This window comes from Poromitra crassiceps, assembly GCF_964638095.1.
Source record: "Poromitra crassiceps genome assembly, chromosome: 1".
In the NCBI taxonomy this organism is placed as follows: domain Eukaryota; kingdom Metazoa; phylum Chordata; class Actinopteri; order Beryciformes; family Melamphaidae; genus Poromitra; species Poromitra crassiceps.
In genome coordinates, this window is record NC_139623.1 from 109,383,925 (window position 1) to 109,411,822 (window position 27,898).

A 27,898-nucleotide genomic window follows, 5' to 3' on the forward strand; every position below is an offset into this window, starting at 1 on the left:
CATCTGTTAGTAAACAGCCCATGGATTATCGGTCAGTCAAAAGAACCAGATGAGTTATTGGAGTTATTCCCTATTGGAATGTGACAGGAGATAAAACACAAAATGGGGATGGATCAGGAGGTCCTTCAAACATTATAGTAGGCTTAGGCTACAGAAAAGAAAAACACCATAAAGCACGATAATGTTCCATTGACACATATATGAATATAGTTAGGAATAATAGCTAAAGTCATTATTGATAGGCTATTGAATATTATGGTGTGTGTGTGTGTGTGTGTGTGTGTGTGTGTGTGTGTGTGTGTGTGTGTGTGTGTGTGTGTGTGTGTGTGTGTGTGTGTGTGTGTGTGTGTGTGTGTGTGTGTGTGTGTGTGTGTGTAAAATACCATAAAGTACGATTTTAGTAGGCTATACAATCACATACACCTACAGGAATATAATGGACATTACAGCTTGGGCAGATAGCCTCATGTTTTATCCTCGTAAATGTAAATGGCCACTTATAGCGTCACCGTCACCTTTCCTATGGGTTGGCACAGATAGTTTTCCGTCTGAACTTAAGTGTATGAGCTGTTGCCTGTTGCGCATGGAGATTGTTGGATGCAGTGAGTGTATGAAGGTCCCAAATGAGATTCTGTTCCTTTTCCACTCTCGCCCACTAATGTGGAAACCAGAAGATGAGCGCTACTAGAGTTTCCTTTAACACCTTAATTCCCATACTGTTTAGGTTTGAATTTGAATTGCAGTGCAGTTTATTGTCTACCTTTGCCCTCCCCTCGTGCAGCATGCCGATGTATGCAATCCAGCCGTTCACATACATTGCCTACTGTAAAATATTCAAATTGCCAACTGCATTTCAGTCGATTTGGAGTTTGGCTCGCTGCTTCTTTCCATGTATTTTGGTGCATGTTGTGACAGCGCCCTCTGGTGGAATATAGAAAACTGCCTTTCCAAGCGCATCTGTGCGTAAAGAGGAACCTTTAATAACTGACGTTTATGTCACGGACGGTCGGACATGTTTTGATGTAACACACAACATCTAGTGAGGCTCTGAGGCTCCGAAGTTGTCTACTGTCGACATGTGTATGTCCAATTGTAAGTTGCTCACTCGTGTGAATGACCCATGTGTTTTGAAGTAATAAAGTATCGTTAATGTTATAGTTTAACCAGTTTAGCAGCTGTTTCCATCTGCTGATTGCTAAATTAGCGCTAGCTTGCTAGTGATATGTTTGACGTTAGCTCGTTCTTCACTTGTTAGCATTAGCTTAACTTAGCATGTCATTAAACTGGGAACTCCACCTCTAAACGCTACCAGCTTGAAATATGGCATGTGGTGTGTATCTGTATCTCAAATAAATAGATTGCTAACTTGTTAGGGCCAGTTTGGTAACTTTTTAGAGACCCGGTTCTGAAATCAACCATGTATTGTATGTTTTTGTTTCCAGTAAGGTTAACGAATGCATTGCAGAAAATCACATCTTTTATGTTTACTCTGTGCAGTGCATTGACCTACCTGCTTTTCAGACGGGTGCGTAACAGTAGAAAGCACATTGTGTTGCCTAGCCCCATAATGTTCCCTGTTCTCCGTTCCTCTGCGATCCACTCTGAATCAGTGTCACACATCGTTCCATAAGGAAATTGGCAGGGTCGAGTGTTTAAAACGCTCTCCGACATTCGATTGCAGATCCAAAGATACAATAATCTCCCTTCCGGAAGCCAGGCGGGGTGTTAAAATGATATTCCTGTATGAAACAACCATTTAAAAGCATTCTTTCCACAGGCTGTGCCGAATTTAGGAGAGGAGAAGCGTCCCAGTGCCGACAAGAACCTTGGGAGTTTGAGCATTTGCTGACATCTTTTGCTTCCCAGGTGCGCTGGATTTGATCACTGTGCCGCCGTATCCGTGTGTCTGCAATGTTGTTTGCGGAACAGCGGAACATTATGGGGCTATGTGTTGCCTTGTGTATGAAGTCTGCTCTATTAATAAACCCTTGTATCCATCTCATCCAGTTGACAAGGTCATCATCAGTATAGAAGGAAGATTCCCTTGAGGGGCTTCTAGCTGCTTCTGAATCATGAGTGGGTCCAAGCCGGACATCCTGTGGTCTCCCCACCACCCGGACCACTATGTCATCTGTGACTCTGAGCTTGGACTGTACCGCATCGGACCAGTGGGCACTAGTGCAGAAACCAAGGCTGGCTCCCTCCCACTCTCTGAAGAAACCGCTGCTACTTTACTAGCTATCAACTCTGACACTCCATACATGAAATGTGTGGCCTGGTACCCAAAGCATGAGCCTGAGTGCCTGCTGGCTGTGGGCCAAGCTAACGGTAGAGTTGTCCTCACTAGCTTGGGCCAGAGCCACAACTCTAAATGTAAAGAGCTCATGGGGAAAGAGTTTGTGCCCAAGCATGCCCGTCAATGCAACACTTTAGCCTGGAACCCTTTAGACAGCAATTGGCTGGCTGCTGGCCTTGACAAACACAGGGCGGACTTCTCTGTCCTTATCTGGGACATTAGCAGTAAGTTTTCACCAGAGGCGAGCGTCGCAGCTGAGAAGATCCGCCTCTCGTCTGTCGATTTAGACTCGGCCACGGTGGTGACCAAACCGCTGTATGAGTTGGGCCAGAACGACGCCTGCCTGTCCCTCTGCTGGCTACCTCGTGACCAGAAGCTGCTGTTGGCCGGTATGCATCGCAACCTGGCCATATTTGACCTGAGGAACACCAGCCAGAAGACGTTCGTCAACACCAAGGCCATCCAGGGTGTGACGGTCGACCCACACTTCCACGACCGCGTGGCCTCCTTCTTTGAGGGCCAGGTGGCCATCTGGGATCTGAGGAAGTTTGAGAAGCCCGTGCTCACACTGACTGAGCAGCCCAAGCCGCTCACTAAGGTATGGAATTGATGTCGTTTGTTGTCGAGGTAATATGCAAAATCTTCAACCCAGCAGAATTGGGATAGGTATTGTATGTTTGAAGCCTTTATGGCAGCCATTACCAACCTATGGGATGCAAAGGTATTGCAAGTGGGCTGCCAAATCATTTGCGAAACATTACAATTTTTGTGGAGGAAAAGATTTAATTGTTATTATTATGTATGATAATGGATTTCTCCATTGTTGAATGATACCGTTATTTAATTTGTAAATAATTATTCATTAATTACCCTATTGTAGACAGACCTACAGTGGTGCTGATGGACCGCTCCTTTTAACTGTGAAAAAAAGTGCTCTGAGAACACATTATGTGGCCTCCGTACTGTTTATGGTCGGATGTGGGCCTTAAACATTTGTCAGATTTTCAAGTGGGCCATGAGTCAGAAAGGAACCACTGCTTTAGGGGTTTTGGTGTCCTGCAAAAAAGGTGGAGAATCAACACCGGCCACCAATCAAATACTGGTAAGTTTTCTTGCTGTGGCTGGCAAATTTGTCTACTCTTCCCACCACTGTTGGCAGGCAACCAACCATCTTCTGAAGATCCTATTCTAAGAATGTAGTTTGTTGGTAAAATATGTGGATGGTAAGTTTTGTAAACCAAAGTTGGTGGTGCTTTCTCACCCTCAGGTGGCCTGGTGTCCCACCCGTACCGGCCTGCTGGCCACGCTGACCCGTGACAGCAACATCATCCGCCTGTACGACATGCAGCACACGCCTACACCCATCGGTGACGAGACGGAGCCCACCATCATCGAGCGGAGCGTGCATCCCTGCGAAAGCCAGATCGGCAGCTTTGCCTGGCACCCGTCCTCCCAGAACCGCATGGTGGTGGTGTCCGCCGCCAACCGCGTCATGACGGACTTCACCGTGTTTGAGCGCATCTCGCTGGCCTGGAGCTCCACCACCTCGCTCATGTGGGCGTGCGGCAGGCACCTGTACGACTGTGCCGAGGACGGGGTTGAAGGAGCAGAGAGCGTGATTGAGAAAGACATAGCCACTAAGATGAGGCAGAGGGCCCAGTCCAGGTACGGCCACGATACCGTCCAGGTGTGGAGGAACCACCTGCTGGCGGGAGGTGAGGACCTCCAGCTCAAGTCCTTGTGGTATGACCTGCACAATATCCTTTAAAATCAAGTGGTGTTGAAAGTTTTGTAGGGTGGTGATACTGCGGTCAAGGGATGGGCATTTCAAGCAAAAATACTACAGTATTCACTATTTGTTATTTCGACCATTCTTCGAAGATCCCCATTTTATAACTTGCACCTTGATAAAACATGTTTTACCTTAAGTTGATCATTATTTATCTCTAAAATATAGATGATGTAAAAACTTTATAAAATGAACGATCAATCATTTTGTTTCTTCATATAGACAGTTGTAGCTATTATCTGGGTTGTTTTCTTGCGGAAAATAAACAGCCACCATTGAAATGCAGCTATATTATTTTATGTGGCTCGGTAGTTTATCTACTCAACCACTACAGCAAGTGTCTAGTCAATGTTTGGAGGGTATTCTTAGCTCCAAAAACAAGTCTGTTAAGAGATAAAATGTCCATAGAGTTTCTTGAAGTCATCTGCCACTGGGATCAGCAGAGAAAGAAAGTCAAGTTTCCACCCTGCCCTGGCCTAGCTGTAATTGGAGTAATGTGGCGTAGCTCTTGGTGCACTTTGACCTGCCTATTGTCCTGTCCCATGGTTCACCTCTAGATGTCATTATGTTGTTTTACTCCAACGGCTGTTACATTTCCTATGTAAGTATCACATATGAAGCAGTGCACAGAGGATATGGAGCTGAAACTGCAGGGGAACAAACAGGCTACAGTCTATTCTGGTATCAAAAACATTGTGAAGACCAGTTCAGGTAAGAAACCAGACATGCTGATGGTTTGAACCCGCCTGCAAATGCATACATCATTGTTTCCCACAGGATTTTGAGTTGTTGTTGTGGTGGGTGGCCCGCCCGCCCCGCAGGGGCATGCAACCCAGCACCCCCCCCGCCATTTACCAGAAAATGTTTCTGGTAAATGGTAAATGGCCTGCAGTTATATAGCGCTTTTATCCGAAGCGCTTTACAATCAGTATGTATATTCACCCATTCATACACCGATGGCGGCAGGCTACCACGCAGGGTGCTGGCATACCGTCGGGAGCAATTTGGGGTTCAGTATCTTGCCCAAGGACACTTCGACATGCAGACTGGAGGAGGCGAGAATCGAACCACCGTCCTCTTTTATCCAAAGCGATTAGTGGACGACCCGCTCTACCTCCTGAGCTACAGCCGCTCCAACATTTAACATTTTTCTATCAATCTGGTGCACTTTGAGAGCAAAATGTAGAGATAAAGAATTACACACCACATTAATATCCTCTTTACTGTGCTGTGGCTTTGCAATGACGAAAAAATAAATATGCCTCAATATTTTGCATACAGGTCACTATGGTAGAATACTACAGGCTTGAATACAATGTCCTATCTATACCTAAATCGCTTGCTATATACAGTAAGCACCAAAACAGGAGTTTGTCCGGCAGCCAAAAAATATAATAGGCCTAACAATTTTTTCCTCCTAATTTTGATTATTTATTATACATAATATCAGGGTATATGCAGCAATCCTGAAGTTAAATTCAATACTTTTCAAGACCTTTTTCAAGACCCTTTCGCCACTTCGAGCTGTAACCGGTTACATCAGCGACACAGCTTTAACTAACACTTACTATACATTTTGAGTTTGAGAATGCAAAACTAAACGCACTTAGTTTGCCATAATTTCTATGCACTGTATCAATACAACAGAATTCAGATAGGCTGGGAAGGAATAAAGCTCAAGATAATAAATTGAGAGTGGCTAACCCAAAGGCAAGGTTTATTTAAACTTAAAAAATAAATAAAGTATATTTATAACAATAACATGCTTGCTCACTCACACACACACACACACACACACACACACACACACACACACACACACACACACACACACACACACACACACACACACACACATGCACACATACTTACTAGATGCATTAGAAAAGCAGAATATAAGAGTAATCAATAGCCAGGCTGTGCATAATTATGCATTTAACACTTTTAATATAGGATACAAATTCTGGTTGAAAACAGTTTTTAAGTTTGGTATTGGCCTATATTGATGCAAGATGCTGTTTTCCACATAGGACAATACTGTGAGTACCACAACGTTTACACAGTCACAAACAAGACTAGGCAAGTGGCTTGCTTGAAGCCTAGTTAAGCCGGACCCGGACTGCTGCCGCTGCTGCTCAACACTTGTGCATGCGTGTTCAGGGTCCGGCAAAAAGTGAGTCATTTTAATCTACTTCTCTGTGATGTGATTGATAATACCTTACCTGATATTATCTGACAAATTTATTGCTGTTCAATCACCATCTAAAACACTACTCCTCCTCAACTTTCCTTTATCTGTCACTTATAAGCAGTAGAGTAAACAACTCCATATAGTATACATAAAAAGAATAATGATACAAAAAGTAACTTAGGAAAAATGTGCTATTCATATACTTAGATTCTCTGTCCTCATCATGATCCACTTAGGCACGATGGAGAACCGCAGGTGCTGGAGTGGCTCGGAGCGTCAGACGGATGTGGCGCGGTACCAGAGCGAGGAGCGCCGCCTGGCCCTGCGGCTGTGCGGCTGGATCAGCCGGGGGCCCGACGTCCAGGTGGAGCCCTTCCTGCGCTCCCTGGAGCAGGAGCAGCAGTGGCAGCGGGCTGCGGCCGTCGCTCTCTTCAACCTGGACATCCGCCGCGCCATCCAGATCCTCCACAAGGGAGCTAGCGCCGAGAAGGGTGGGTGCTGCAGCCGGGCTGTGTGGGAGGGATCGAGGAGGTGGCGTCGTGGAGAGGGGGGATGTTGCGGTACTGGCCAGACCTAACACACATTATTGCAACTATGTACTTCTGGCAAAAACACAGTGTCCCCCCCATTACTTTTACTTCCTGGAAGACAGAGTATCTTTCATAGGGATGGGCATTTCTGGCAAAAATACTATTCGAAATTTACTGGGAACTGTTCAACCATTCTTCAAAGTTTGCCCCCGCCCCTAAGTGTTGTTTTATTGCCATGACACGTGCAGTTGAACACAATTTCTCCTAATTGACGATTCTAGCAAGGAGCTGAGTGCTGAGTATTGAAGGCAAGAGACGAAGCTCTGGTGGTTTTTGACAACAGCGCTGCCACCATATCGGCCTGAAAAACAACTCTTTGCGCCAATTATGAGACAACAGTGTATCTGAGAGCTGAGAGCATTCCTCTCAGTGAGACTCCCCCTGTATAAATAAAGGTAAAAAAAAAGCTTTAGAGATTGAAGTATTACTTGTAAGGTTTCTGGCAGCAGTGGAGGACTGCGATAGTTTAGCTCTCATTTTACCCCTGTATCCCCGTTTTCTGATTTAAAAATGGCTCTTATTTGGATACCTACGTATATGATGAAATAGGGAATAGTACCAATTATCCTCTATTTGTTTTGTGTGAGCAATAACCCCCCAGGATGAATTTGTCATTTTTCCCCCCTTTCCAGCAACGGGGGCAATTTTCCCACAAGTTGGGGCCCACAACTTCTGTATGAATAATGAATGCAGGGGAAACCCTGTGTGCTCAAAATATGTTGTAATAAGTGATGAAATATGTACACACAGGTCTGGATAGTCTGGGGATGTATGGGAAATGAATTTGGCAATTTCCACAAAACAAAATTATTGATGTAACTGTCCTGATATGACTATCTATATTCTGTTTTTAGACATTCTTTACCTTACATATTGTGACATTTGTTGTTGTAAAGATTAATCGTCTCAGGTAATGCAGCATAGATAGGGGCAAGAAGACAATCAGTTTAAATCATAATTAAAATCTTCAAATCAAAAGAAATTAAGCTCTGGAACAAGTATGTAATTTTGATACCGAACCTTGTATTTACAAAAGACATCATCCTGCAGCAGTCAGTACAAGTACATTTCCCACAGAGATTTAAAAGGGAAAAAAGGTTTTTGTTTACACGTCTCGACTGAAAAGCCATCCACCAATGTAGGTCACATGTTTTTCTGCTGTGTGTTCTAATGAGTGTTTCCTGAGCATGACTGACGGGGCGGTTCATTAGATAAGCAGTGTCAACACAGCTATCTCACCATTTGTAGTGTTATTTCTGTAACGACAGCTTTGACGTCTCGATGTACTGCTGCTCATCTACCAGCTTCTACACACATATGGTATTCAACATAATTTAGCATTAGTGGTTCAGCTTAGTTTGATGTGTTCCCAAACTAGTTTTGGGGAACATGCCCAGTGGGAAATGCCATGAGGTAATGTTTCACTTGTGGATCTGTTTTTATGGATTTCTTCTAAACTGCCTTTTGTGGCTTTCTCCAAAAGCCACAACCTTTAATTGGAAGTTTACATGGTTACTTATGTGTTGACTCAGTTTTACAACACGTTGGCCTTTGAAGCCTGTTAAAAACCTATGTATACTTTCAAAAATAAATGGCAATCTGTAAGGAATTATGCATTTTCTTTTCTCAATTCCAGATAATCTGTACTTGTCTAAGAAGGGAGTGGTCCGAGGCTCTCTTCAAGTAAAAAACAGTCCTATGTGCTTCTCCCTGATGAAGGCCACAGCGTGTCTGAAACGTGTTGGGAGTTGTTACTATGTTCCTCTGAACTAGCCATGCAAAAAGATAAAGTCATCTTAAAGTTTGTCTTGGAACTTGGAGCAACCTAAAACCAAAGAGCACGTTCAACAAATGCCTTCACACACCAAAACCCAATAGAAGCGCTCGCTATCCTCTGTTCTTTGAAAAACTGTACATTGTTTAGTTTGTATGACTCTGCTGATATTAAAGTGACCGAGCTTCTCCAACCTCTGCTCACAGGTGACCTGAACCTAAACGTGGTGGCCATGGCTCTGTCGGGCTACACTGATGAGAAGAGCTCCCTGTGGAGGGAGATGTGCAGCTCCCTGCGGCTGCAGCTGAAGAACCCCTACCTCTGCGTCATGTTCGCCTTCCTCACCAGCGAGCCCGGGGCCTACGATGGCGTGCTGGTAAGAGAGTCGAACAATTCAACGCTGCTACAGGTCATGGGATCTCTTTGAATATCATGGCATTTTAAAAGCTGCACTCCAGACACAGGGAAAATCAGTGAATATAATTATTTTTAAAGTCATAAATCCATGGCATTTTTACATAAATATGTTTATTTTTCTACTTTCTATTGGTGATGGATGTAACTCATATCATTAGTGTTTCTGCCAGGGCCTGAAAGTTTTGATATTTGCTCTTTTATATATATATATATATATATATATATATAATTTTCAATTTCAATTTTAACAATATACAAACAAAACAAACGTACAAGCTCAGACACAGGAAAGGAAAGAAAAACAAAAACAAACTTATATCGACAATAATGTGGTGCTACCGTCCATATAGGGTGCTTATGTGCTTGTAAGAAATGTTGTGCGTGCGGTGAGCGGTCACACTCAAGGGATCCAAGAGGAACCAACTGGGCAAGTCACCCACTGCACCCAACCTCGTGGAGGTAGGCCAGAAATGGCTCCCAAATAGTTAGAAACGCATTAAGTGAGTTGGTTCTCAGGAAACTGAGCCTCTCCATCCTTATGACCGAGATCATGTCCATCAACCAGAGTTGGAAAGAAGGCGGAGAGGGGGACCTCCATTCTTTCAGGATACGTTTTTTGGCAACAGTTGTTCCCAGTGTCAGAGACTGTTGCACAGCTGTGGGGAAGCCCAGAGAGCAACCGAAGATGGCGAGTCCTGCCTCCGGCTGAAGGGTTATTTTGTAAGCTGAGTACCAGTCAAATATTTTGGTCCCAGAATCCCGTCAGTGAAGGGCAGAACCAGAAGGCATGCGACAAAGTGCCCTCTGACACCTGACACCTGTCGCACAGGATATTTGTTATTTTAAACAACTGGTGTCTTCCGTAAGAAGTGGTCTGTTTTATGTTTCTGGAAGCAGCTTGTTTGGAATAAATGGAAGAAGACCTGGGTAGTAGTTAGCATGAGCAGCGATAGCCACCATGGCTGAACAGACAAAGAAAACAGCGCCACCTACAGAGACTTTACAGTCACAGTCCTGCCCTCTCTATTTAATTGATAAGTGATCTCTCTCTAGCGCCAAAGATGCCACAAAGAAAAATTACACACTTAATTGTATCAGATGCCGGGCCATCAGTTTAGACCTTTTCCTAGCAAAAAAAGCACTCCCAGGATAATAGGAATATGTACATTCTAGTCAATAGTCATGACAATGAATGGAAATTTGAGTAGTAAACCAAAATGGCATGAACTATACTTTTTGTCCACTAGTCACAGTGGCTGGTACATTCCAAATTTCACTAGCCACTTTCACCGTGTTTGCTGCCATCTAGATATTTAGATGAGAATAGGACATCTAAATGATGATTACTTCCCTGCCAAAGTGTCTTGTTACAATAGACAAACCTAACAGCCACAAACACAATTTACAATCATTTGGGTCAAAGCTGGTGTGTACATTTCCAGCCTTGTCAGATGACTGTGAATAGAGGATCTGTGCAGAAGGTTCAGAGTGAAAACCCTAGGGGGCCTCAGTGATTTGTGATTGAACAGTGATTTTGAATATGGGGAAACTCAATGTGCATTGAATGTGAAAAGCACAAGACGTATTTATAGCTTTTTTCCAAATAGTTACCAAAAATGTTTATGTCTTCGAAATGAAAAGAGAAGATGATTTTTTGGGGGTCTTGATTCATTTCAGTATGAAAGCAGTGTTGCCGTGCGGGACCGAGTAGCCTTCGCCTGTATGTTCCTCAACGATGCACAGGTAATGACTTCATTACTAGTAAATCCATACAAATACTAGGGATGGGCATCGAATTTCGAATTTTCGAATAATCGTTGTTATTATCAAGGTCGACTTTTATTATTGAAAGTCGAAATTCGAAAATAAAAAAAAAATGTTTTTTTGTTTTTTTTTGTGAGTGAAATGTTGCATTGTCTCCCCTGATTCTGGTATAGTCAAATCGCTTGGTTTGAGCAAGTAAAACAATTTTTATAAGCATTTTAAGCAAGGTTTATGGAAAAATAAATGGCGGATGAAATCCCATGAAGAGGGAGAGGGGGTGACTTTGGCACCCCTTTGGCACTCAGACCTGAGCCTACTAAATATTTAATGAACCACTCATGATTGTCAAAACTGTTTTTTATTTTCGAAAATGTCAATGTCATGTAACATGTTCTTTACTTCAGTGGTGCAATGCTTGTTTGAGCTAAAAATCCACAGCAGAAGCTTTTTCTATTAATTAATAAAGCCTTAGACTTAGAATCAGGGGAGACAATGCAACATTTCACTCACAAAAAAAAACATTTTTTTTTTTTTTTTTTTTTTTTTACATTTTTTTTTCCCTTCCGAATTTCGATTAAAAGTCGACTTTGGCCAGCGAATTTCGAATAGTGTTTTTGCTAGAAATGCCCATCCCTAACAAATACATATAATAACTTTATTATATTAGCATTTTCTCACAATTTATAACCTTGTAACACCATTTACATGAACTACTTAGCTGTTGTTTGAAGTGTGTTGTGTGTACTTTGCTATGCTGCATTCACCTCTCTTGTGATGAACTGGATCTCTGTGGGGTATTGTTCCCCAGCTGCCTCGCTACATTGAAAAACTGACCAATGAGATGAAGGAAGCGGGCAACCTGGAAGGCATCCTGCTGACAGGGCTCACGAAAGACGGTGTGGACCTGATGGAGAGCTATGTGGACCGCACTGGAGATGTCCAGACTGCCAGCTTCTGCATGCTAAAAGTAGGCAGAGAATACATATACTGTACACCCTGTCGCTGTCTCTTTTTTGGCCTGTTAGAGGGGCGCATTCACACCAAACATGTTATACAGTGTTTGAACTATGTTATTTATATTTGTTATATTTGAGTATTTACCTTCATTTGGTTCTGGTGAGAACATTGCCATTCAAACTCGGGTGGCATCAGATAACCGCACAGAGACCTGCATTGCGGCTCATTTGGACTGAGAGCAGACTCTGAACCAACTACAGGAAAATGCAAGGTTTTATGTGTATAAGGAGACACGGATGTTCACACTTGATAGCCAGCAGTTCCTCATGCTTGGAAAGCCGAGTATAACAAAATGAACGTTCGGGTTGTCTTACAACCCAGGTTTTACGAGTGAGAACGAGGAATCTCACATTATACCAAGTTGCTCCATGCAACTAACCTTGCAAGCAAGCTGGACTCCCTCGCGAGATTTGCGAGAGAATCCATCTTGCGATCAAGCTCGGCCTAACGTGAGTGGCTGAAGCTGCCGAACACCCAGCTGTCGACCAATCAGCGGCAGCTACGTGCTGCCTGTTTCAGCTAATGCTTAGCTAATGCTAGCTAATGCTGATAGTTTTAGCTCTACAAATGTTAATATGGTACTTTATGAACTTTGTAGTAGACGAATAACAATGTAGATTCCCGTTATGAGGTCAGTTTATCCAAATAACGCTTATTTGGATTTTCAATTTTAGAGGACCAGCTGGGACCGGGGCTAGCATGCCAAGCCAGCTCAGCTGGACATGCCAAGCTCTGTTAACAATCTGGCAATTTAATGTGTCACTGATTATTGGTAAACATAATTTATCGATAGAATATACCGTAGTTTAAGATTTTGCACCTTTTGTTAAACTCCCCTGGTAAATCAGGCGTATACCAGTAGATAATCCACCAAGCGGCACTTAAATACACAATAAAAGTGAAAACATTCACTGTTTACACCACGGTGTACTTTTGATAGTCAGACAAACTTCTGGGAGCAGAGATCATTCTTACAGTTTGAAATTATATTGAAATACATGCTACATGCTGTATGTGCCGAATTGTTACAGATATCAAAACATTTCAATAAATATAAAGCTAAAGCTTTCAGATTTGAAGGCTGCTACCAGGCTGTTTTTCCTCTTCTCTGCCTACCTGACGTCCTCTGGGCTCCAGGGTTGGTCAGCTCCCTTTCGCCTTCCAACATCAACATCTTTATATTAATTTATATCAACACATCTTATCGTTTTATCCAACCGTGCCTCTGACCAGACGGCGGAGAATGAGCGATCATCTGCGATACATGGATGTGCGGTTTGGTTTGTGAAAACAAACAATACCGCCCCCATCTGGCAATGTCAGGTTACCATGCAACGCCCAACTGGACAATGTCTATTTTCTCAAAAAATGTACCCCTATAAAACCATCCATTACGCCTGAAGGCATCATTGGCAATGGCATGAGCACGGCCACCCGCTCCGCCCCATGACGAACACGTCATGTCCACGCCATCTTGCCATACCGTCACTCAAGCGTCCAGCAGCCCACTGTTCCAAAGAAGCAGCGAGGCTAGATGTGTGAGATTCCTCGTTCTCACTCGTAAAACCTGGGTTGTAGGACAACCCCAACGTTTTACTTCGTTTCGAACTTCAGAATCTCACACTATGCCAATTATCCAACCAACCTTGCTGCAAGGAAGCACCTCGTGTGACCCTGAGACCCGAGGCTGGCAACGGAGCACATGGCCTCAGCCCATGGCAATCCATAGGCATAAGAGTGACTTAAGGAACTACCGCCTGGTGGCTGACAACACAGCGTGCGCAAAGGGCGCACTGGCCACATCAAGGCTATATAACCCAACAAAGGTGTGGTGGGTAGACCATGAGGCAGCCGCACACATGTCTACCACTGACACAGCACGCTACGCCCAGGACGTCGCGACACCTCGTGTGGAGTGGGCCTTAATACCCTCCGGGAGAGCCTTACCCGCGGCAGAGTATGCCAAAGCAATGGCCTCCACTATCCAGTGCGACAAGCACTCCTTGGACAGTGTTCCACCCAGGGCCCGTGGCCCAAAGCAAACCAGTAATTGGTTACAGGTGCGCAGCGCGTGTGTCCTGCCCACGTAGGCCAGGATCGCACGCACCGGGCAAAGCGTGTTCAAGCGTCGCTCTTCCTCCGAGTTGAAAGGAGGGGGACAAAAGGCAGCAGGTTCACGACCATAGATCTGAAGCTGGCATTGATATTCTTAGGCTGGTAGGCGGGGTTGGGCCGAAGCGTAACCCTTCGCTCGTCATCAGCAAATACCAAGCAAGACTGCTGGACCGACAGGGCAATCAAGTCACCAACCCTCTTGCCTGAAGACAAGGCTAACAGCAGTCTTCAAGGACAGGAACTTCAGGTCCACAGTTTCCAAGGGCTCGAACGGGGGACCCGAGAGCCCCTCCAACTCCATGATCAAGTCCCATTTAGGGACATTGCGTACCCGTGGTCGCAGTCTGCACGCCCCTTTCATAAACCGGGAGACCAAAAGGAGGCTCCCCACCGGTTTCCGGGGGTATAGTGGAGCGGCTAAGTGCTATAATCTTTCAATTTGTGATACAAGCGTGAAAATTGGCATGAGCAGTCTCCATGGGTCACTTGACAAGAAAACTGCCCGAGCCAATTGAAATTTCAAGATGGCTGGCATTTTTCAAGATGGCCGACACCTTATTGGAGCAGTTAAGTGATATAATGGTTTATTTGGTGATACAAGCATGAAAATTGGCATGAGCAGTCTCTGTGGGTCACTTGACAAAAAGCCACCCACAGCCACTTGAAATTTCAATATGGCGGCTATTTTTCAAGAGGGCCACCACCTTAGTGGAGCAGTTAGGCCTAAGTAATCATTTAGTTGGTGATACAAGCATGAAAATTGCCATGAGCCATCTCAAAGGGTAATTTTACAAGAAACCGCCCACAGCCACTTGAAATGTCAAGATGGCGGCCATTTTTCAAGATTGCCACCATCTAAATGGAGCAGTTAAGCAATATGATTGTTTAGTTAGTGACACAAGCATGCAAATTGGTATGAGCAGTCTCTAAGGGTTGCTTGACAAGAAAACACTCTCAGCCACTTGAAATTTCAATTTTCAAGATGGCCACCCCCTGGATCCTCAAAAGATCAATTATCTCATAGAAATGTATTGGGATTTTTTCAAGGACGATTTGGTGTAATTTTATTTTATATGATTTAGATTATGCTAAATACAATTTTTAACGCATCAAAATACAGTTGTGTTGATCATAGATAGATAGATAGATTAGACAAGAGTGAATATCTGCACTACCAGGGCACACTGGTGATATATCACTGCTGTTAAACTCAGAATGGGGTTCAATGTCAGCTAATTGAAAGTTAGTATCCCAAATGCTGTCTAATTTACCCCAAAACAGTTAGATAGCCGCACCTGAATTGACAGGTTGTGCCAGCGCGGGAGAGCCGAGCCAAGGTTAATGGGGTTTTAGTTAACCGGATGGTGTACAGATCGCACGGGATATAAATGACATTGGATGAACGATCGGACTAAGTGTAGGGCTAAGGCATGAACTTAGTTGTATCCCATACATCAAAGTGCTTAAAGGTGGTAAAAGGATAAACCCTCGGCCTCTATGCAATTGCTGCAGACATGGCAGAAGCCATCATATCAGTTGAGAAAACCAACTGGGACAGATGTTTCATTTGTCAGCAGGAAACCAAGGAAAAGCTCATTCAGCCGTGTTTCGTCAATATAGAGCACGATCAAACTGGTTATGGTACCATTGCAAGAAATGTTCCATTATTTCACAAGATCAATGCTCTGCCTATCTTACTTAGTCCTATCCAATTAGATGAAGGTGATGGTATAGATATATCATTTAAGCTGTAAACTTATGTTCAACAACACAAAGCTCGAAAGGGCCCAAAAGAGAGCATCTTCTACTGCTGCTGAAGACACCGACGATACCAAAGATATCAATGTCAAGAGGCGAAGAAGACCCCAGCCCTCGAAAGCTTTGTGCTTTATCTGTGAAGATGAGAGTGCAATGTCCCCCTTAAGAGAAGCAATGACAATGCCAGGAATCTAAGTGACATGAAGCTCCTTGCAAAGCTTATTGCTGGTGATGTTGTTGCACATGAATTTAAATACCATCCTGCCTGTCTCGTTGGACTGTACAACAGAGAGCGAGACCATCTCAATGCCCTCAAGCATGAGCAGAGCCTTAAAAGCTCAGCTAGCCATAACTGGCATCCCTCTATTTTTTCAGAACTTGTCATCTACATCACGGACATGAAGACCACAAGTGACGGCACAAATCCAGTTATATATTTTTGTTCCCCCACCCCTTAGTATTTATTTGACAAATTTAATGGCTGTTAGTTTAAAAAAAACAAACAACAACAACAACAACAACAACAACAAAAACAACAATAACAAAAAAAAACTCCCTTGTGACTGTTACCTTGTCGTGGTAAGGGAGCTTGTGTACCTCAGTGAACCCTGAGAGCTATGCCAGTGGGAGACAACTCCTGACAGGTTTTACCAAAGTGGACAGGTCGTGGGTGAGGAGTCAGACAAAACACAGTCAAACAACCTCTCTTGACAGAGCCTTTTGAGGAACCCAATACATTTCTATGAGAAAATGTATAATTTAAAGATCCACATGGCGGGTGGTAGCATCCCGGAAAATGGCCTCTATCTTGAAATTTCAAATGTCTGGGAGAATTTTCTTGTGAAGTGACCCTTTGAGATGGCTCATGGCAATTTTCATGTTTGTATCACCAACTAAATGATTACTTAGGCCTAACTGCTCCATTAAGGTAGCGGCCATCTTGGAAAATGGCTGTCATCTTGAAATTTCAAGTGGCTGTGGGTGGCTTCTTGTCAAGTGACCCACAGAGACTGCTCATGCCAATTTTCATGCTTCTACCACCAAATAAACCATTATATCACTTAACTGCTCCACTAAGGTGTTGGCCATCTTGAAAAATGCCCGCCATCTTGAAATTTCAATTGGCTCGGGCAATTTTCTTGTCAAGTGACCCATGGAGACTGCTCATGCCAATTTTCATGCTTCTACCACCAAATAAACCATTATATCACTTAACTGCTCCACTAAGGTGTTGGCCATCTTGAAAAATGCCCGCCATCTTGAAATTTCAATTGGCTCTGGCAATTTTCTTGTCAAGTGACCCATGGAGACTGCTCATGCCAATTTTCATGCTTCTACCACCAAGTAAACCATTATATCACTTAACTGCTCCACTAAGGTGTTGGCCATCTTGAAAAATGCCCGCCATCTTGAAATTTCAATTGGCTCGGGCAATTTTCTTGTCAAGTGACCCATGGAGACTGCTCATGCCAATTTTCATGCTTCTACCACCAAATAAACCATTATATCACTTAACTGCTCCACTAAGGTGTTGGCCATCTTGAAAAATGCCCGCCATCTTGAAATTTCAATTGGCTCGGGCAATTTTCTTGTCAAGTGACCCATGGAGACTGCTCATGCCAATTTTCATGCTTCTACCACCAAGTAAACCATTATATCACTTAACTGCTCCACTAAGGTCAAAGAGCATGGAAGGAAAGAGACGACACTCCGGCCATTTTTGGAAACACAATGCGCCTCGCAGTGGTCACCTGCGGTAACGCTGGCCCCTATAATCAGCCTCTCTAAACAGTAACTCAACGGGAGTTGAACCTCGGGTCCTTTTCATTAGGTATTTATCTTGAAAAAACTAAACAAAGAAAACGAAAAATTTTGCTTAGTTTCCACAATATGGTTGTTGTTTTACATCCCTGCACTACACCACTTCAATCAAGATTTGCAGTACGCCCGGAAAAGATGTGAATCCCCAAAGTTTAGAGTGTTCTCCCGTTGAGTTACTGTTTAGAGAGGCTGATTATAGGGGCCAGCGCTACCGCAGCTGACCACTGCGAGCCTGTGCGAGGTTCTTTTGGCGCTGTCACGCTTCCAAAAATAAAAAATGGCGGAGGCTGCTGGGCGCTGATGTTGCAATGGGGCAATATGGAGCTGTCATTTCTTTCCATAAAAGTTCTTTGCTAAGGTGTTGGCCATCTTGAAAAATGCCCGCCATCTTGAAATTTCAATTGGCTCGGGCAATTTTCTTGTCAAGTGACCCATGGAGACTGCTCATGCCAATTTTCATGCTTCTACCACCAAATAAACCATTATATCACTTAACTGCTCCACTAAGGTGTTGGCCATCTTGAAAAATGCCCGCCATCTTGAAATTTCAATTGGCTCGGGCAATTTTCTTGTCAAGTGACCCATGGAGACTGCTCATGCCAATTTTCACGCTTGTATCGTCAACTGAAAGATTCTGATGAAAATAAGCACTTAGCCGCTCCACTAGTACGGTGGCTCAGTGGTAGAGCTGTCGCCTCACAGTTAGAAGGTCCTGAGTTCGATTCTCGCCTGGGACACTGTGAGCGCTGTGGTTGTGTTCCCCCCCATATCTTCAGTGCCTACTGCCCAGGTGGGTTATCTCGTCGTAAGGGCCTTTCTCTCTGTGTGGAGTTTGCATGTTCTCCCCGTACCCCCCAGGGGGTTCCTCCGTACATAACCCCCCCACTAAAAACATGCAGAAGATCAGATTGTCATCGTCATCCGACCAGTGACGACAACATCCGAAGTTGGTCCTCGGGCGCTGTACAAGAAAGCGACCACTGCTCCTGGCCTGCCCCTCGGAGGAAAGGACATGCCTGGATGGGTTAAATGCAGAGGACACTTTTCACCGGCCACCGTCAGCATGAAATGTTGTGGCCGCATGCATGTATTGTGGTGTTCGTGTGACAATAAAAGACGGGCTTGTCCGTTACGAGAGAGAGAGTTCTCTTCGATCTCCATGTGACAGGCCGATATGGCCGCTACATAGACCTTAAGGGACTGAGGGGACTGGCCCGCATCATACAGGCTCTGCAGGAAACAGAGGATGGGCTGAAGGCCACAACTCACTGGATCCTCGTTACGATCCACGCACCAATGGGAGAAGACACTCCACTTGTAAGCGCCCTCAGAGCGCGTGGACGTAGCCCTAGCGCTCTGGATCGTGTGCACCATGCTCAAGGGCAACCCTTGAGCTAACAGGTGCTCCCGTTCAGGGACTAAACCATCAACTTCCATCTGGAAGGAGCGGGGTGGAGTATTTCGCCCTTCGCTTGCGACAGGAGGTCTTTCTGGCATGGCAGTGGCCACGGTGGCCCTACCGACAGTGAGATGAAGTCTGCATTCCAGATGAGTTGCAGGCCCTGCTCCCTCACTCTGTCCAGGACAGACTGGATCAGGGGGAGAGGGGGGGGGGGGGGGCGTGTAAAGGCTCTCCCTGGGCCACACGTGCGCTAACGCATCGTGGCCTAAGGGAGGGTTGTCGTTTTCGACAGAAAACCACAGGGGGCAGTGCGTTGCAAGCCGCGATGCGAAGAGATCGATGCAAGCACGGCCGAATCTGGCCCAAATCTGCTCCACCACTTGGGGGTGTAGCTCCCACTCCATCTGCCGGGGGTTGCCCCACGACAGCAAGTCCGCCCCGAAGTTCAGTCGGCCGGGTAAGTGCGGCGCTGACAAGAAGCACAGGCGGGAGTGCGCCCAGAGGTGTATCTCCGCTGCTACTTGGTTCAAGTTTCTCGACCGTACACCGCCCTGCTTGTTCAAGTAGGCGATGGCGGCTATGTTGTCTGAGCGAATCAAGACGTGGTGCCCACGTATCTGATGCCGGAAGTGGGCATAGAGCCAGGCGAACAGCTTCCAGCTCTAGCATGTTTATGTGGCGAAGCTCCTGTGCTTCCTACCGGCCATTTGCCGAGAGGCCATCGCACACCGCGCCCCAACTCCACAGGTAGGCGTCGGTGCGATTGACACACCTGAGTGGAACGGGTCCCACTCGCACACCCCTGGAGAGCCAGCGAGGGTCCGTCCACACGTGTAGCGACCGTCGGGCCGCATCTACACAGGCGGTAAAGGTCCGTGGGCTCAGGGACAGGCCGAAGGGGAGGACGCAGAACTCATAGGCTGTCCCCTGGAAAGAAAACCTGAGGTATTTCCTGTGCCTCTCCACCACGGACATGTGAAATAAAGCATCCTTCAGATCTACTGAGCTGAAGTGGTCCCCCGCCCGCAAAGCATTGAAGAGGCGGGGCAGGGTAAGCATGCAGAAAGGGAGCTTCCTCAGCATCTTGTTCAGAAGCCGGAGGTCCAATATGGGCCGCATGGAGCCGTCCTTCTTGGGCACAGCGAAATACCTGTTGTAATACCCCGCGCATTTCCCCGCCTCTGGTACCAGGCGTATCGCTCCCTTGGCCAGGAGGGGAGAGACCTCCTCCTGAAGCATGGCTGTGGAGCCCTCATCCCTGTTGGGCGCAGGGATCCCGTCGAAGGTGGGTGGGGGTCCCGCGAACTGCAGCGCATAGCCCCTCCGAATGGTGCGAAGCAGCCACGGGGTAGGGCCGCACAGTCGTTTCCAAGCAGAGATCCTGCTGGATAACGATGGTCTTGCCTAGGACGATGGCACGGCAGTAGCAGTAGCTAGTAACAGGCACAGGCCATAGCCTGGCATACGCTACCTGAGAGCTCCAAACTCGCGTCGGGCAAAAAGCACAGACTGCGGTGGGCTTGCCCCCTAGCCGTGTGGCTTTCGCCGGCCAGGGGCACTCCAGAGGCATGGGCCATTTGAAAGATCCATGTCAGCGTCGGGCACTGGGCGGACCCCGAAGAGCGGCCCCCTAGTCCAGTCCGGCCCGGCTGGTGGGTGGCATGAAGCCCGTTGCCTGTGAGGTGTGAGGGATCTCACAGCCGCTGAGTCCTGCTGCTGCCTCTCCAGCTGCCAGGCCATGTTCTCCACCGACGGCCCAAAGAGGCCAGACGGGGAGACAGGCACGTTCAGCAGCCTCCCCTTCTCAAGGATGTGGCAGTGGGTGACGACGGAGAAGGCCATGACCTTCCACCATTCGCAGGGCATAGTCTGTGACCATACCGAGCTCCGCATAGGCCTCCGGAGTGGCGGTACCCTGCAGGTCTGCTAGCAGGGCCACCTGATAACCCTGGAGGATGGCCAGATTGTTGGCCATCGCTGCCGCCTGGCTGGATGCCAGAAACGACTTTTCGGCTAGCTTGGTCGTCGTCTGGCAGCCCCTGGAGGGAAGCTGATGCCTGGTGGAGGACGGCGACAAGTGGGCCGCCACCGCCTCCTCCATTGGTGGCATTGACGCGTAGTCAAGGTCGGGTTCGCCATCCAAAACAGACCACATGGCGAACCCCTGGCCTCCTGTGGGCGTCCCCAGGACATGCGTACGGTGTCCCGTACGTCCGGACACAGCAGCATATGACGTTGAGGCTGCCCGGAGGGAGGCTGAAAAGAATTGCCCACACAGTAGGGAGCTGGGGGGGGGGGGGCATTACCTCTCTGAACTGCCTTTGGTAAGGCTCGCCAGCAGAGGCGCGAGCCTCGTCCTCGGCCGAAGCGGCCTCCTGCTCCCACATGCCCTTACGGTCCTTGTCCCTGCCCGCATCAGCGTTGTCTGGCACCGGGGAGTCACCCCACGGCACTGGGCGAGACTCCAGCGAAGTCTGAGAGGCGGCGTGGCCTCCTAGCCCAGCCGGGTGGGAGGCGGCACACTCCGAGGCCCGAGCGGGAGCACGACCTACGACGGGCAAGCCACTGGAAGGCATCTCCCCGCGGAGGGTAGCGGCCCGATAACGGCGCGCCGACATGAGGAGTGCACCACACTTTCTGCAAAAGTGCGGGTCCGCCAAAGCGCTCTCAGCATGCTCAGGCCCCAGACAACATGCACAGATCGTGCGAGTTGTCATTAGCCATCTCGGCATTGCATCGGCTGCACTGACGGAATGGTGCTTTCGCGTCCATACTGTAGCTGGGCGAGACGCGTCCGTGGACACAGAAAAAAGCGCGAAGTGATTTCGGCTAACCTAGCAACGGCTACAAGCTACGGTGCAAGCAACAGTAGAAGCTAGCGCTAGGCCACACATGGGCAAAATACGGCCCGCGGGCTGCATGCGGCCCTCGGGCGCCATCTGTGTGGCCCGCGATGGAATTGCAAAAAAAAACATGCAACATGCAAGATACCCACTGAATAAGTGTCCAAATGTTCATGTCATTCTGGCCAATACTCCACTTCTGTTATAGCATTTCAGTCTGGAATATGGAATATCTTTAAATAATATTTATGACTAAAAGGCTACATTGAAGTAGAAATTTAAATAATAAACTCATTGGTTTTGGATTTATTTAGCTTCAAGAGTGCATTTTTGTTTGTGTGACCCTCAACACAGGCTTTGAGAATCCCGGGCCACTTACTGATACTTATATTTAAATTAACCCACTCATATTCTGGTTTATTTCAAGAAAAACATTTCGGCTAGTGGAAATTCTAATTGGTTGGTAACTTTAAAATCTAGCAGCCATATTGGCAGGTGGTCAAAAAAGTTAATTTCAAGCCCTGAGAGCAGGTGGTGACATAGGAGTGAGTGAGAAAAGGATCAAATATTGGTGGTTAAGACTGAATAATGACATCACAACTGTTAATTTAAAATGAGTTATTCCTCTAAACCTGGCTTCAAATGCCCCAAATTTTTCACGCTGGCGCCGTTTTGCCCTCAGCAAAACCTGGTAGCGAGGACATTTTTTGTGGCCCTCTCTATCATCAAAGTTGCCCATCCATGGGTTACGGCATGACAATATTCGGCCCCCGGCAACAAGCTGGGTTTCTCATGTGGCCCCCTATGAAAAATAGTTGCCCACCCCTGCGCTAGGCAGACAGCTGAGCTAGCTATCACACTACCCTGGCCGGGGAGGTAATTAGCTCAGGCTAGCGTAACTCAACAGCTAATAGCTAGCCACAGACTGGCTTGCTAAGAGACTACCAAGCTAGCTGTAACAGCACGAGAGAAAAAACCTCTTAGCTTTCGCAGTGGGTCCTGCCGTTGCTGGCAAAGAGGGCTGGTTCGACAAAGTCGTGCAGTCCTCGTCTGCCGCTGCCGTTGGGTTGATGGAACACGAGGAGACAGGTGTCACTGCTGGCTAAGAGCTAACCGTAAACTTGTCGAGGGTCAGAGAAAACAGAACACGTCTGCACAGACAGCTGGACTAATGCAAAGTGAGGGTATGGCAAGATGGCGCGGGCGTGACGTGTTCGTCACAGGGCAGTGCGGGTGGCCGCGCCCATGCCATTGACAATGACGCCTTCAGGCGTAATGGATGGTTTTATAGGGGTCAAGTTTTTCTTAGAAAATAGACATTGTCCAGTTGTGCGTTGCATGGAGCAACTTGGCATAGTGTGAGATGCCGAAGTTCGAAACGAAGTAAAACCGCAGTTTCAACTGATGCTTATATTCAGCTGTTTCTTCATGTGTTCTTTACTAGTCAGAGAAGATAAAAAAGTACAGACAAGTTCATCATGCCCCCACCCCACCCCACCCCACCTACCTACCCATCCACCCATTAACCAAAGACAAAAATGCACTTAAATCAACTTTTTGACTAGGGTTGGACCACAGAACGTGAACTGTAAGTGTGATTGCACCCTTACATGCTAAAACCTGCATTCTCATTTCTGAAAGGTCACAGCTGTCACTCTAACACTTCAATGACCTTGTCATTTAAACTATTTTATAACTAAGTGAAGCAAGCCTAATCAGAGTTATTTTAATCCCATGCACTTCTGTCTATTAAGAAACACTAAAGAAATGAAAGTGGTGGAACAGGTCTGGAGCTCTTGGCGTGCGGTAGAATCATTTTGTTTGGGTATGCTTGGTCTTTTTCTTGCTCTAACCTGCACCTGAGAAGCTGTGCACAAGGCGTAGGCATATACTGTACCTCTGTCAGAGATGCACATGTATGCATTTCACCAGAGGGATGGAGGTAGGAGGGTTATGCTATCCCCAAACTATCTGAAATAAGCTTACTCAGGACTATTTTTCCCATCAGGGCTCACCAGGTGAGGTGGTGAAGGACCCTCGAGTCCAGTGCTGGATCGAAAACTACCGCAACCTGCTGGATGCATGGAGGTTCTGGCATAAACGGGCTGAGTTTGACATCCACAGGGGCAAGCTGGACCCCACTTCCAAACCGCTGGCCCAGGTAACTGACCTACCCAGTGACCCAGTCAACTGGTAAGGTGACTGAGGAATAGAATTGTATTCACAGTGTTTAGTAATGTCTGTGACTGTGTAGATTAATTTCAGTCATCTAGGTCAGTGGTACGCAACCTTGCCCTACTCAGGAGCCACATCAATGAAAAAAAAATCTTTGCAAGAGCCACAATCCAAAAAAGTCCCTTTCCTCCCTTTTTTAATGTATTCATTTATTTTAAGTAGGACTTAAAAGAGCCACAACTACCCATAAAGGAGCTGCATGCGTGCGGCTCTAGAGCCTCGGGTTCAGTATCACTGATCTAGGTTGTAAAATGGCCCAAGAAAAATAAAGAAAAATAAATAAATAACTGATAACTGTGAGGTACAATTTTGGAAAAAGTACGTTTGTTCTCTGCATGGAACAGTATTACAATGCAATTATGTTATCTTGTGTTAGCATACAATGTTAGTACAGTATACAACAGGTACGTAATTTCTGCCAAACGTTCTGATGGTCAAAGTGATTCCAACCATGCTGATAATTACCATTAAGGACGGCTAACCAAGCCTTGTCATAAAACCAGGGAACTAGTTGGTGATCTTCCTTGTTTTCTTCTTTTCCCCCCCTACTCATTGCTACTCGTTCTATTAAGACATAACACTCAAAACATCGCTCTTATAACTGATCATGGTTACTTCATTTCTGCCACAAGTACTTTTCATTTCTGCCACAAGTACTTTGCAGTGTCTCCTAACTATCTGCATCACTGACATACCTATATCACAGTAAATCATGTTATTTAGGGTATTATTGCTGTATGATCTAATACTTATCTCACTGCGTCCATAATGAATCTCAGACAGCTGGTGAGCGGGTGCGTACCTGCTTTACCTTCAGGTTTTACCGGTCCTTATCAGCTGACCTTTGTGTTTCTTCCTCCCCCTGTGGGCCAGGTGTTTGTGAGCTGCAACTTCTGTGGGAAGTCGATCTCCTACAGCTGCTCGGCGATGCCCCACCAGGGCCGCGGCTTCAGCCAGTATGGCGTCAGCGGCTCACCCACCAAGTCAAAAGTCACCAGCTGCCCCGGTTGCAGGAAGCCCCTGCCGCGCTGCGCCCTCTGCCTCATGAACATGGGCACACCTGTTTCCAACTGCCCAGGTAAACTCACCTGTGTGGATCATGTGGACAGATGCTCAGCTGACATTGGCAGCAGGAGGCATGGATCTTGGAGCAGCTTAAGTGGCTGTAATACTTGACTAAGCATTTGCAGGGGGGGAAGCAATGGACTTTGATCAACATTTAGGGGAAGTTGGGCCTTTGAATTCAGTAGCCAGTGTAGTTTCCTTATTGCACTGGGCTCTCTGCAAAGTATCGTTATATTGCTTTATATTGTTTATATATATATATATATATATATATATATATATATATATATATATATACCGGTATATATATATATATATATATATATATGTATGTGTGTGTGTGTATATATATATGTATGTATGTATGTACAGTATGTATGTATATTGTATACATATATATATATTATGTAGGACGAATCAGCGTGACGTCACTTGCCACCCAGAAATGCAAGTACAACCCCGCGGAAGTTAATAGTATGAGTTGTGCCAAACAAACGTTAATGTCTCAAAAACTATACATCACATCGCTTATATTTTGACATTCTGAGTGAGAGCAGAAGTAGCTCAAGAGTTTGATGTATAATATATACATGTCGTGTTAAAGTTGTGTGAACTGTCGCAGTTTTTAAAATGTAAACCGAGTTAGCCGGCTAGAGTCAGACATTCAAGCCTCGTGCCACTTGGGCTCCATAGAGTTCCATTGCCTTTGCCACCCAGTGACGCGGTTTGTTTACCAAAATGCTGCTCGGCTGATCCCTCGTGTATATATATATATAATTGTATTGTTTTCATATTGTTCATATTGATGTATGGTCAAATATCCTTCTTTATTTAGGCACAGGGAAGTCAGAGGAGAAGGTGGACTTGACAAGGGAGAACAAACTGGCCCAGTTCAACAACTGGTTCACCTGGTGTCACAACTGTCGGCATGGCGGGCACGCCGGTCACATGCTCAGCTGGTTCAGGTGAGAACCTGACAGCAATCTGCTCATGCACAGATCATTTTATCATACAGTTATGATTTATCTGCTCATGCACAGATCATTTTATCATACAGTTATGATTTATCAATGCAATGCAGCTATTCACTTCTGTGTTCTTGGGCTCAGAGAATGCACAAACATCTTTATTCTCTTTTTTTATATAGTATAGACACATTACTTGTCTGCGTGTGTTTGTTTGTTTTTGATTGATGTTGCTTGTCCTCTGCAGAGACCACTCAGAGTGCCCGGTGTCTGCCTGCACATGCAAATGCATGCAGCTGGACACCACAGGGAACCTGGTGCCTTCAGACAGCTGCTGAACATGGAGAAGCCCATCTGGACCTAAAGCCAAACCACCAGCCGGCAGCCACACCTAGAACTGGACAAGGGACATAGGGTGCCACTAGTGCCCTTGACTGAACGGGCTGCATAGCATGAAACACTGTTAATTCATAGTCTTGAGTAAATGTAACATAGACGTTTTGTGACAAGAAGGGAGGCAGTATGTGTTACTGATCTAACTATTAACTTAATCAATGAAGGAAAAGGGAGCAAATGCAGATTAATGCTCTTGTAATAAAACATTTAAGATCCCGCTCAGGAGAATAATGAGAGGTTGCGGTGTAATCAGCCGCTTCTGATCTCACCTGAATCAGGATGACATCTTTATTATGAACTGTATATTATACAAAACAAAAAAACAGACAAAACAAAATGTATACTCACATCGGGTTGTAAGATGTGTAAGATTACAGGTGCCAATACATTGGATGATTTAGACTTCACGGCTCATGTTTCAATGCGCTAATTTAATGTCCGTGTTTGTGTTACAAGAGGATCTTCACATGCCTCATGAAAGCATTGTTCAGGGTAAATGACGGTGCCCCGGGTGACGGAGAGCGCCGCACAATAACAACTCTCTCTTGCTCTCTTCGTGTCTCTTCTGTGCCACTCTTCATCTGGCATTGTGCGGGAGGGCTTCCAGTGCGGGGGCTGGGGAAGGAGGGGGGTGTCTGTGTATTCACCTCCCCACTCCAGGCCTGTGGTCCATGAAAGAAGCTCCCCAGAAAACAGCAGCTGCTCGGCACTCTGACAAGACCCTCCAGATTGTTCCCCTCATAAAGAACCTCAGCTGCCGGAACACTATTGACTCAAAGCGAGGGCGAGAGAACAGACAGCCTGGGCCCTATAACCCCCCCCCCCCCCCTTTCCCCACCACCACCACCACAACCACATAGACATGCTCTTCCCCTTTCTCTCTCTCTCCCCCTCCGGTGCCCAAATCACACCCCAAAATATGCATACCACACATCCAAGGATGGGTGCCTGCCGTCTGTGGGGATGGCCATGTGTAAGCCGCATTGTAAATGGGTTTTCTCCCTTTCTCTGCCACCCTCCCCTCTCTGTCACCAACCTAGGGAGGCATTGTAGTGAGAGGGGCCTGTACCAGAGCTGGCTAAATCACTTGGTCATGGAGGAGGAAGGCGGGGGGAGGCACAGGAGCTACTGGATGCTGCTTTCAGCAGGGTGTCTCCCGGCGTGGGAGGTTTTATGGAACTGCTGCCCTTTTGTCAACTATTTTGGAGTAGGGTTGACAAATTTGGCGAGCTGTGTAGCGTTTTTGAAAACGGCGTTACTTGAATTTATTCCTTTCACTGTTGTGTCTGTTTTCTTTTAAAATAAATCCCGAGTGACAAATTGGAGCATTTCTGAATGGGATATTTTCCATAGGTTTATATTGTTTATTTTGACCATTATGACATTTCATACACGGAGATTTTGTGGGGTTTCTGTCATGTGTGTGTACCCTGAAAATCCTGAATTTGTCTTTGCTTAAA

The 27,898-nt window shown here is 46.1% G+C and overlaps 1 protein-coding gene across 2 annotated transcripts; it reads left to right on the forward strand.

Moving 5' to 3' along the window:
* The first annotated feature begins 1,035 nt into the window (after positions 1-1,035).
* On the forward strand, positions 1,036-27,675 carry mios (missing oocyte, meiosis regulator, homolog). Of its 2 annotated transcripts, XM_083643595.1 has the most exons (13): positions 1,040-1,092; positions 1,778-1,866; positions 2,008-2,894; positions 3,564-4,053; positions 4,698-4,796; positions 6,513-6,767; positions 8,847-9,016; positions 10,735-10,800; positions 11,630-11,788; positions 23,786-23,938; positions 24,886-25,090; positions 25,913-26,042; positions 26,290-27,675. In XM_083643595.1, exons 3-13 carry the CDS (start codon positions 2,073-2,075, stop codon positions 26,378-26,380), a joined length of 2,640 nt encoding a protein of 879 aa, XP_083499721.1. In that variant the 5' UTR covers positions 1,040-1,092; positions 1,778-1,866; positions 2,008-2,072; the 3' UTR covers positions 26,381-27,675. The 2 variants fall into 2 exon arrangements, with proteins under 2 accessions (XP_083499722.1, XP_083499721.1); XM_083643596.1 differs by lacking the exon at positions 1,778-1,866 and having other exon boundaries at positions 1,036-1,092.
* Positions 27,676-27,898: the final 223 nt, after the last annotated feature.